At 36.8% G+C, this 12,421-nt stretch overlaps 1 protein-coding gene across 2 annotated transcripts in view; it reads left to right on the top strand.

The window, feature by feature from the left end:
• LOC307012149 (transmembrane protein 132D) overlaps window positions 1–12,421 on the top strand; it is a 38,628-nt gene that overhangs the window by 13,372 nt on the left and 12,835 nt on the right. For both annotated transcript variants that reach the window (XM_079638484.1, XM_079638485.1), the window contains exons 3-4: window positions 8,456–8,593; window positions 11,586–11,775. In XM_079638484.1, the coding sequence (XP_079494610.1) occupies window positions 8,456–8,593; window positions 11,586–11,775 (328 nt within the window). The remainder of the gene's footprint in view (window positions 1–8,455; window positions 8,594–11,585; window positions 11,776–12,421) is intronic.

The raw sequence follows: 12,421 nt of genomic DNA on the forward strand, positions 1-12,421 counted from the left end.
AATATGTAGAGTATTTAGAATAAATGTTTTATACTGTTTTATAGTACTTTTTATCATTATGTTCAACAAATGTTTGGATTTAATGGTGCTAAAGCCATGCTAGCCATGTGCCTATGTTAACTTTTTCTCAAATTTTCTTTGGGGTGTGAAAGTAAAATTATTTAGAAGAAGGTGGTTGATTTTCGTAGTATTAGTTTGTTTGTTTTTTCGGCATGATTGCACCATTTGACAACCTGAACTATCATTGCCATCTAGTAAAATAATAATCTGTAGAATAGAAGTTAAATAATCTGATATTTTCTAGAAACGTATTGATCTGATTACCTTGATATGATCGCTCTCAAATATTAGTATCTTAAAACTGTAGTATAATAGTATTTTTAGGACTTTTAAGACATTTTTAAGGTCTTTTTAATGACCTTTAAAAAAAACTGAAAATTATTATCTAAGCAGTGTTGTAACATTTTGATATTCTGACTTTATGCCCTTATTTTAAAGTTGAATTTTAATTCAGAAATTAAAACATGATCATCATAAAATGGTACACACAAATGAATGTCACTCATCACTGATGCCTATAAACATTAATTCCTTCTCTTCAAAGAAATACATTTGAGACCTGGAAGAGCTTGTGATCTAGTGGTTTTAATCACTGGGGAAATTTGGTAAATCTCAGAAAATTCCATTAAGAAGCTTAGGAAGACTGAGGAGATTTGAGATGCCAGTTTATAGACTTTCAGTTGTGTGTCCAACACCTATTTCCTGTGCCTTCTGAAAGCATGGTCTACCTGTAAAGGTGCTCTACTTCTGTGATTTATGATCACATATGTGCACTTTTGTCATGTGTGTACTATTTTATATTTACATGCCAGGTTGTGTTATTAGGATAGATGGACCTGTTGTCCTTGCCTACTCCTCCCCCAAATCCCCATTCATTCTTAACATCCATCTCTGTTGTCTCGGGCTTCCCTGGTGAAGTCCGTTCCTCTCTGAAGCACATTTCTTCATCTACCCCTGCGTGTGAGCTTTTTCTGCTGATATCCCATCTCTCTCTTTCGCTAAGCCCTGTCGCTCTTGCCACTTAATCACTGTCGCCTTAAATCTCAGTCTGTCCACGGCCAGCTCTCTTCCATACAGCTCACATCAGTCACTGCAAACCCAGTGACCACAACTGTCCCAAGAGACTCTTCTCTTCTCTTCTCTTCTCTTCTCTTCTCTTCTCTTCTCTTCTCTTCTCTTCTCTTCTCTTCTCTTCTCTTCTCTTCTCGGATTTAATATGTAGCCTAATCCCAAACCATTTAAAAACCACACAAACATGATTATAGTTGTTTGGTATCCATTAATCGATCTGAAAATGGTTTTAGATGGTCAATTGATACTTTTCATTAACTGACACTATTATCAAATTATGAACAATTGCTCAGTTGCCCTTGAAGCATTGAGATGTTAACAGATGTGAGGTTTGATATCTCATGCTGTGATATCACACTGGCTGCTTTAAATGGTGATGAAAATGTACCATTGGGTCCATTATTGGGTTTAATGGATTTGTTTTAATGTTGTTGTTGTTGTTGTTGTCATAGAAATGACCACTTAATAATTACGGTAGCTGGCTGGTGCAATAGCAGTAGAGCATTATAGAGCATTCTTATTGAGTGGACACGTAAAACATAAACGTATGAACATAGTTGTCTAGTCTTGTATTGTGTGGGCTATTACTGTTATTAGTGGTGTATTTATTTTAAAGTATACATGTGTATGCTTTGTTGCCATCTGCTCAAAATGGCTCTTATTGACCCAATGTTTGTGGCAGAAGAAAAGAGGGACAATGGCTGCTTACCTTTGCAAAATGGAAGGGTGTTTAATTGTATTGAATGCACTCTTGTAGTGCAATTATTTAAAAAAAAAAAACTAATTGCAGATAAAATCTATATATAATATTAATGACGTAAAACTTGAGTTTATTTCAAGAGAATACATTTCCATAACACAAAGAGCATTTTGTAATGTTTTGTTGTGCTTCAAAGTGTTGTGTTGACTATCATACTAAAGCATGTAAAGTACTTGATTATAATTTTAACTGCAGTGTTATTCAATATTCAATATTACAGTAAATATACAGTAGTATAAATTGCAACTTAATCATTACAAATATATTTAAATACTTGACATACAAGTTTTAATATAAATGGCATTAAAGTATAATTTAGTTACCCCAAATGCTTGTCAGTATTTCAGTATTTCATTTCAATTACATATAAAGATGTAGTCCCACTTAAGTCCAGTTCTTATTTTTCGCAATGGTACACTTATTACTGTAAGTTGATGCGTACAGTGATGTGTACAGCCATCAATTTAATATTTCCATGGATGATGTATTCGATATGTTACTGAAATCAGTAGCCGGGCTTCTCGTTCTAAGGCCTGTATTTTAGTTTCTAAATCACACAGGGATCAATCATTGTGAACTCTTCACCCAATCAAGCCTTGTAAAAAATAGCTCCTCCTGCTCATCTGAATTTCGTCGCACATAAATCTGTCAGGATTATATCTGTTAGGTATCACCATGATAAATGTCACCTGTAGTCACGCTCATATTTTATTACACAGAAAGTGACACGTGTCACAGTTTCATTACAGCTGGTCATACATTAGTAGGTTGTGAGGCAGGAAAGATAAACTGCTGCTTAGTGATTGTTTTGATGAAATTAGTGAATTTTCATAATTTAGACGTGTCTTTTCATAATTCAAATGCTTTGAGAATCTTCATTTGAGTTTATCATCTGATTGTATCAGTAAATGCTGTGGTAGGGCTTTAGAAGTATTCAGGAAGAGTTTGTTGATAGAATATGCAGAAAAATAATCTAGCTTGGGCTCAAACCTGAATCCCTGTCAACCTCTGAGCATGTGCACATAAAAATCGTTGTAGATTTTTTAGTAGACCTTTTGAATATTTGATTCACACTATCATTCCCACTAGTGTTGTCACGATACTAGAATTTCTAACTTCGATACGATACCTTGAAAAATATCGATATTCGATACCATTTTCGATACCACAGAGAAAAAAACTGCCACAATATTAAGGGGGTATTTTTTTTTATTTAAAGCTAAATATAACAAGTCTAGAACATGACAATGAGGTATATTTTACATGAACAAAAATGTCCTGAGTTCTATCTGTTAATATTTTTTAATTGGACCAGGGCTAACATGACCCGTTGTATTTGTATAACCTACTGTTATCAAAGATTAAAATATAGCCTACTGTAACAAAAAAGCACGTAACAGTATCAAATTGGAGAATAGAGTGTCAGTAATGTATAATAATAAGATTAAACATTCAATTTTCAGTTAAAGGCATTTCATTATTGAATTCAGAGATGCCAATGTCTAGCTGTTTAGTTTAATTAATATCTGTGTAATCAAATTGATGATAATCGCTAATGATGGCAAATTGCAGAATTAAATAATAATTTTCTAAATAAAGTTAAATAGGCACAAGTTAATTTACATTTGACCACAGTTAAAATATTTACTTGTCTCAGATTCCTCAGTCAGATTATGTTAACTTTAAGAATTACGGTGAAAAAACGAGACAACACAGAGTCATATCAACAACAATACTAGGCCATCTTGGTTAATGTTTCAGAAAAGTTAAAATGAGAAGAGTTACAGTGTTTCCTTTAGGATTTTTTTTAGCAGTGGGGAAAGGTCTGTCAAAACAACAAACACCCCTGATGCTGAGCGTAGCCTATGCTTGCTAAATGGTACTCCTGGAGCCTGTTCCTTAAGTCTGTTTTCACCTATAAAATAATTTATGTGTGGGAGGGATTATTGATTGTCAAACAATATTTTGGGTGCCCGCAGCCCGCTCGCAGTTTGAAGCGCGTGTCCGCGCTATTCTCCGACATGCCCGCTCGCGGTGTGTAGCGCGTGTCCACGCTATTCTCCGACATGCCCGCTCGCGGTGTGTTTTTACGCGTGTCCGCGCTATTCTCCGACATGCCCGCTCGCTGTGTTCTTTATCAATCAACCAAAGCCGGTCGCGGGGGCGCCGCCCTCGCCATCTTTCCATTCACTTCACTTTTGCTATTTAACCAGAGCGAATGAGACGAGTGCGTCACGTGTGGTGTTTGTCAACGCGCCTTTGGAGAGAAGTGAAAGTGACCGCTCGGCTAGTATCGATACTTCGGGAAATTAGTATAGGTACCGTTCAGATATTTCAGTTTTTTGACAACACTAATTCCCACATTGAGCAGTCACTAATCAATAGTCAATATGACAACCCTAAAGGTATTTTAACACTGTCATCCACTCCCTCAATTATGATGCAAAAAAGATCAAACCATTATTTCCAAAAGGGAAAGAGGTAAGCAAAATCAGCATTTTCTCAGAAATGCAAGTACAAATGGACCACAAATTCTGAGAATAAGCCAATCCCACTTTGTTTATCCCAATGATCCTTACATTTGGTACTTGGTGAGTGCTAATTTTGGGCCCTGCGTGTTTTCTCCACTACTTGGTCATTTAATATTCTCAATATGGTGCTTTGGCATTTTCTGTACGTGTTTGAGTATGTGCATGACATTTCAAAGCCTACATTCATTATGTGAAATGTCAGCGATGTTTGACGGATAATTGAAAAAGGGCTCACAATTAGACTTGTGATATCAGCTCGCTCTGATACCCTCTACCGTAATGCTGTGAGGTTCTCAACAGTGACAAACAGAAGATGATTTGGCATGGATGTTTCACAAGTTGTTTGGTCTCCATAGGTCAAATAGATTGATTTGGTTAGGAATGTTAAATGTCGGTCTTGGACGGGTGTTAAGTGTGGACTTAACACCTGCCATCAAAAATTATAGAGTTTCACTTTTAGGGCTGGGGTCACAGAATCTTCATCATACATGGCATAAATAACACGAAATTGTGTGTTTACAAAGACATTTTAATGCACACACACGTAAATATAATGTAAGCATCTAGTGTTTCAAAATAGGAATTTGAGTATAGTTTATAACTGCACCATTCCAATTGAATCTGAAATACATTGCATTCGAAAATTGCTTGCCTCACTTGATGCCTCTGGTACTGGTAAATGCACAGTTAGAAACTTGCAGGGAAAAAATGGCAAAAGAAAAAGAGATATTGTGATAGATTTAAACATTTCGGTCAAGATAGGGAGGGCCGATTGTGGTCTCATGTCTGAACAGTCTTAAAATCTTCTCTGTCAATGTCAAGATTAGTGCTCCCATGAGCCCTCACTCGAGACAGTGATTACATCTTACAAGAACAGAGAGCACAGATGGTCACACACACACACACACACACACACACACACACAAAAGATCACATCTTCTGAAACATAACCTTAACCCTGTATTACAAGGTTTTCCTGAATAAAATCAACATAATGCAATCTTCCCTGTGCTTTTAAGTTTGCAAACATGATAATGTATATATATATGTTCTGCTGCCCTGTAACAAATCTGGCCAGATTACCAAGCAGGCAGGCATCTAGGGTCTTACAATACAGCCCCTGTGAGACTAATATTGTGCCCTATGGCGTTTTATAACCCCAATATATTTGATAGACACTCATGGAGAGAAAAAAGACCCTTCAGCAACACAAATATGGCTTCGACATTACAAAAGATTTAGAGGGTGCTGGAATCTGAAAGGTGCATTTTTTTAACAATCTTTTATAATTATGCTCATATTGATATCCTCTACTATGCCACTTTGTTTGGCTGTATTGGTTCTCGGGAAGCTTTTAGATTCTGTTCCAAGAGCTCTAATGGTCCCTTGGGCTGAACAGGATTTTGACCCTATTGAGCTGCTGAACTTCCTCTCCCCTGTGGGTACATAATGTTGCTGTTCAATTATATTGATACATTATTCTGATAATAGTGTGATATAGGGTCAGTGTGACAGTTTGTAAAGGTTCGGGAGAAACAGGAACTCTAGCTGTAGTCATTTGACCTCACAGGAACCTCGCAGGATAAGACCTCACAGGAACTTCTAAGAACAGCTAAAGTTGACCAGTGGAGCATCTGCATCGTGCAATACATGGCCAAAGTGTCACATTTCAGTTGTTTGTTTCTTTGCCAGAGTTTCTAAACAATGAATGTTTCTTGAAACTAAGGTTGTTTGGATTTTGTGTGTGTGTGTGTGTGTGTGTGTGTGTGTGTGTGTGTGTGTGTGTGTGTGTGTGTGTGTGTGTGTGTGTGTGTGTGTGTGTGTGTGTGTGTGTGTGTGTGTGTGTGTGTGTGTGTGTGTGTGTGTGTGTGGGTCGGGGTTGTCGTGACTGTTTAGGCTTGGCTAACTGGGTCTGATGTGGATGTCATTGATTTCCTGTCCCCTTTAAGGGAACGGAGACTAACATCCTCTTCTTCACCCCTGTATTGGAAACCACACTGTCAGCCTCAGCTTTATACTCCTTGAACAAACCATCCTTGGCCTTATCTCCCCCTGCCATACACGTGCACCCACACATGAAAACCTGCTATGAATAGAAACATAAGCATTGCTTCCAATGAGGATGGAACCAGTAATAAATGAAAAAATAATAGCGTTATCTACATAACACATTTTTAAACCATCCATACTAGGGATATGTAAAACTAAACTAAAAATTTTTTAAAAATCTACGGGAAATCCATCTCATTGTATCACTTGTATCTGTGGTGCTTGAAAGGTAAAGACTTCACCATGCTAACTGTCTGACCGTTCATGTAGCTCAAACAACAGATCATGGTGCTTGCAACACTTAGGTCAAGGGTTTGATTTCCTGGGAATGTACAATGATGAGCCAAAACATTATGACCAGTCACAGTTGAAGTTTGTCATCTCCTAACAAGGCCACATATTAAGGTCTGGGTAGATTAGATGGTAAGCAGACAGGGGGGTACCCGACATAGTGGCGTTGGGGGGGATGGAGTAAGGTCCCGTCTTGGTGGTGGTTGGGGAGGATGGAGGTGGTTGAAGCGACAGCATCTGCGAACTCAGACAAGTGTAAGTACCACCCTTTTATGCTGGCTATTAGGATATGATTGGATAGATGAGAAGGTAATAAGTGACGTGAACGATTGAGTCTTCCTGGCAGAACTTGCGCTAGGTTTCATTTCTCGTAATCAACATGTTGGCTGCAGGAAAAATGGGTAGGAATAAAGATCTGAGGAACTTTAACAACCCAAATTGCTATGGCAAGGTGACTGGGTCATTGTATCTCTGAAATGTCAAGGCTTGTGGGTTGCTCCCGGTCAGCAGTATTGATAATTTACCAACAGTGGTCCGAATATGGACAAAACACAAACCGGGTGTTGGGTGCCCAAGGCTCATCAATGCACAAGGGCAACGAAGGCAGTCCCGTCTGGTCCGAGCCAACTGTGTTGGCTACTGTGGCACAAGTCAAAAATTTGAATGATGGTTATGGGAGAAATGTCACAACACAGTGCATAACACTGTGTATGGGGCTGCGTAGACCCGATCAATCACAGTGCCTGTGATGACCCCTGTCCACCGTCAAAAACACCTAGAATGGATATGTGAGCGTCAGAACTGGAATTTGGAGCAGTGGAAGAAGGTTGTCTGGTCCACTGAGTCCCATTTCCGTATACATCATGTGGACGGCCGTGTACGTATGTGCCGTTTACCCGGAGAAGGGATGGCACCAGGATGCACTGTGGGAGGATAAGCTGTTGGAGGGAGTGTGATGTTCTGGGCAATGTTCTGCTTGGTACGGCCATTCATGTAAATGTAAATTTGCCAAGTGCCAAGTACCTAAACATTGTTGTAGACCAGGTACACCCCTTCATGACAATGGTGTTCCCTGATGAAAGTGGCCACACTGCACACATTGTTCAGGAATCACAATAAAGAGTTCAAGGTGTTTCCTTGGCCTCCAATTTCCCCAGATCTCGTGTTAAGAAAATAAATAAAATAAATGTTTTTGGTTATAGTTGCACAAGTGTTACAAGATCAAAATAGAATACCCCATTCCCCCCATATAAAAAAAAAAAAAAAAAAAACTGGCCCAAATCCACAAACATACATTCTCTATGCAGCAGAGGATAGGCAAATCATTTGTAAATTGATTTGTGGGCATATAGTCTAAGTGAGAAAAAGGACATTGATTAATTAATTAATTAACACCAGTGGTAACCTTTGTAAGTTAAACAAATAAAGGGCCCAGAATCAGGCCTTGGGGGACACCACATTATCACAGTATACCAGTATGTTTTTTTAATTTTTCTTTTCTTTACTCAACTTTATTTGTGATAACAGTCTATGAGATGACCTTAATGACCTGTTGTGTTACTAGTTTAACCACAATTTTTCTTATTAATAAAGACTCCGCAATCTATTCACAATTCATGCATTTGATTAAAGTGATACTAGGGCAAATCTAATCAAGATATCCCTTCCATTTTTCTTTTTTTACACTTTACAGAGCCATGGTAAAAAAAGGCGTGTCCTTCCGTAGTGCCACGCCGACCAACACGCTACTGTGGGACATTACCCTGGACACAGGCCCAGATGGAAGTGTTGGAGTAATCTGTCAGAGGAAGCCAACTGCAAACGTGAAAAGGTGAGTGTGTCTGCTAAGGAAAATTTAATTAATTACTTTTAATCAGATGATTAGACGGTGATTAACCAACTCTTACTGGTGCCTGGCAGGAAATATTGTCCATAGAAACAGTGAGTTAACATGCTAAAGCAGATTGGTCAAAGTGGATCCCTGTCATTATTCTTGTAATTGGTTCATTAGTCCTTATCTGTGAATCTGTAAAAGCTTTCTCTGAATTTATGCTTTCAATTCCAAGTGAATTAACCACAGAAACACCTAAGAATGGCTAACAGACCTCACGACACACGTACACTTGCATGTTTGCCACTGAGGACTGCATGTTTACTATGCATGTATTAGATGGGAGCACAAAGGTCAGGGTTGTACAGAGGTGTGTGTCAGAATCCTATTAGTTAAAGCCTGACCTGAAGTCTCCTCTCTATTTATGGTTGATGGCAGGAACCATTCTAGGATTTCAGCCTTTGATTAGAGCATTAGATGATGTGTCATTTCTGTCGGTAACACTTCAGTTTTAATAATATTCAGTTTTAAGTCATTTATAAGTTATTAGTTAATTATTAACTAATCATTTAGAAAACATGACTATACATTAATTAATCATTAATTATTGGTATGTTAACAATTTACAAGTGTATTGTAAGTTATCTTAAAAAAATTGTAAATCATGAAATAATCAAACAAATAATTAGTAGATACTGTAGTTAATAAGTTATTAGTTGTTATATTATGAATAACTTATAAATCATATAAATTAGTGCTGGGAAAAGATGAATCACATTTAAAGCACTAATATAAATATAAATTGATATATCTCTGTTTTTAAATTGTTGTATCATTATCTCAATAAAGAATGGTTAATCATGAACAAATGATGAACAAACCATTAGTGAATAAACATGTATAAACTTTCAGTGGGTTATTATGATAAGTTCTTTCACTCATCAACATCGACTTGGGTTCTGTGTGTAGTGTGTGGATCTAGTGATAATGTGAACCGGTTTTACCTCTCACTGAAGCTCACATGCAGGTACATAGTGGTCAAAAACTGCATGTTTGCCAGAAAAGACAGCTCTTTGGAAGGTATAGACACCACCGTGGGGTGTCCTCATGTGAAAAAAAATACTAAGCATTTGCATGCATGTACTTAACAACCACTGAAGTGTATCCGGAGTGTATCCGCCGGTGGGCGCGACCTAGCCACGAACAAATTAATAATCAAATTTGTAAAAACTATTGCCTTAATCAACACAAAATAGGTGTAATTTGAAAGCTTAGAGCCAATTTGATTAATAAAAAAAAAATGTTAAATTATTATTTTTTTGTACGTATGTACAAAACATCATATAGCTCAGATAGTCATGTTTCATATGTTTATTTGTAAGGTCTCACGGAGTAAAATACAACAAGCATAAACGTTGCTTAGACTAAACTTGTCATGGGCTTTTGACTAAACCCCCAAACATGCCAGATGCAACTCACATGTCCTACTTCCACCTTATTTCCTTCCTGAGTTATTGCATGTCAAAAAAGAAATATGAGTAATATATTTTTTTGTCTTTTATCCAAATGCCTACCTTTTGACTCTCCTTGCTATAGTTTTGGAGCTACGATTCTTTACTTTTGTGTATGTCACTCAGAAAAAAACCTCTAAAAATGCATTCAGGGCTTAAAGGGTTAAAGGAGGTGAAAGCAATTTCTGAATAAATAATTGCCAAAATCTCTCTCCAATATTACTGCTGAGGCAAATTGGTGTATCCGTCAGTGTTTTTTATTTCGGATTCAGTACTTGGTTCATAAAAAAAAACATGTGGTATACATCCATATTTAAGCAGCAACAAATGATTAATATTGCAATATCCTGTTTTAAATAGTGATTAAACATATTGAAGTAATAAGTCTGAAGAATAGTAATAGATATTTTTGTATCACTTTATTTTGATCCCCTCTAGACATTCTGTTATAAGTAACGTTGCACCTACATGTCAACTAACTTTAATTATTAGTATAATATAAGTAGACTGTTTGCTTAATATCTGCTAACACTTTATTTTGATGATCCCCCAACAGACATTCTACTGACTATAAGTAACTTTTCAAGTGCATGCCAACTTATTCTAAACTTAAACACATATTCTATTCACCCTACTTCTACTCCTAACAGTCTAATACTCAACTAATACTCTAATGAGAGTTAGTTGACATGTAGGTGCAATGTTACTAATAGTAAACAATGTCTAAAAGAGACCACCAAATGTAACCGATAATTCTGTTTCTATGAATAAATGGAATTTTACACTTGATAAATCATGGTCCTGTGAAACACATGGAGGTCCCACTATAGCCACTGGATTATTTTATCAGGGATTTCTTCAAAAGTCATTTGTGTGTCAATCCCAGTTTTTGAAACAATTGCCTTTTTGCCTGTACAACAGATCCATTGCATGCATTTAAACAAATAAGCTGTTCACACAAAAAAAAGCCATCTGAACTCTTTGGTTCATTCCTAGAGCTTAAAAGTAGTGTATTTTAAAGCTAAGATTTGAAACAGATGCATCAGATTAGGGGTGATCCCATGTCCTATTGAAAGCATTATGCAGGGCATTGATGGGATTGCACTACTAAGAGGTTAAAAAGATATGGCTTGCTGATTGCTGAAAGGTTGATACCACAAGCATGTCTCTTTTAAAGTCAACATGAAATCAAATTGACCCTATACTTTTCACCATCCAGTCAATTCCCGATGAACATATTCACATCTTATCCTATTTTTTTAAATGTTGAATATCCTGTTTCACTCGTAAATGTCACTTTATTCAAGTGGCAACTACAGTATGATCAATATACCATTATATTGAAGTCAGTAGTTGCACTCAATTATTTAGAATCAAACAGAGCAACTTGCAAATGCAGTTTGTTTGACAATTTGATCACATAAGATTAAGAGGGTTTACGGTATATGGCATGAGGTGTTTAATGGCACGCTCTCTTTCAGATTAAGCAAACTCCTAGCAGTTCTTCAGATGGATTTTGAAGTGGAGGATGTCAGCAGCCAGTCAGAGATTCAGGTGATTAAGTGGGAGTTGACTCTTCCTGATGAAGTCAAACTGATGGGGGCGTCTGAAGGCACCATGAGGATCTACACCACTCAGAGGGACTTTGTAGGCCTGGCTCCTCTAGTTATGGTAGGTATTCATTAAAGATAGTAAAACATTTTTTTTACTAATACGTCCCTTTAAAAAAAAAAAAAAAAGGAAAGGAAAGAAAGAGAGAAAGAAGTACACTTTAGCTCCACTTTTTTACTTTTACATTTTTTCTTCATTTGTCACCCGACAGTTAGGGTTCCTTGCCACTGTTGTCTTTGGATTGCTTAGTTGGGGAAACGTATTATCAAGCAATTGAACTGATCCAGTTATTAAATTGAAGTTATTAAAGTGAACTGACTCGAGCTGAATAACTACTGTACATTACTGTCTTCAATAGTAGCTTATAGCTGACTTGAACTTATTCATAACGGATAAACAGTTATTGAACAGAACTGAATCAACACTGAACTAAATAATGACACTATTATCTTGCTACTTCTGTAATATTTGATGAAGTTTGCATCATTAATTCTGTTGAAAATGAAAGTGTATTATAGATTACATTTATATTGAATGCAATTAGCTTTAGAGAACTTTAGTGTTTTTTTTACCCACTTAAGTTAGACTTAAGTACATATTTATGTCATTTTATAATTAGGCCTATGTTTATTATGTTCTTCCAAATGTACAGACAAGCATCTATGGTAAACTAAAATATACGTCAATGTCATTTCTATTGAAACTT

The sequence above is a fragment of the Phoxinus phoxinus genome, assembly GCF_949152265.1.
Source record: "Phoxinus phoxinus genome assembly, chromosome: 15".
Classification (NCBI taxonomy): domain Eukaryota; kingdom Metazoa; phylum Chordata; class Actinopteri; order Cypriniformes; family Leuciscidae; genus Phoxinus; species Phoxinus phoxinus.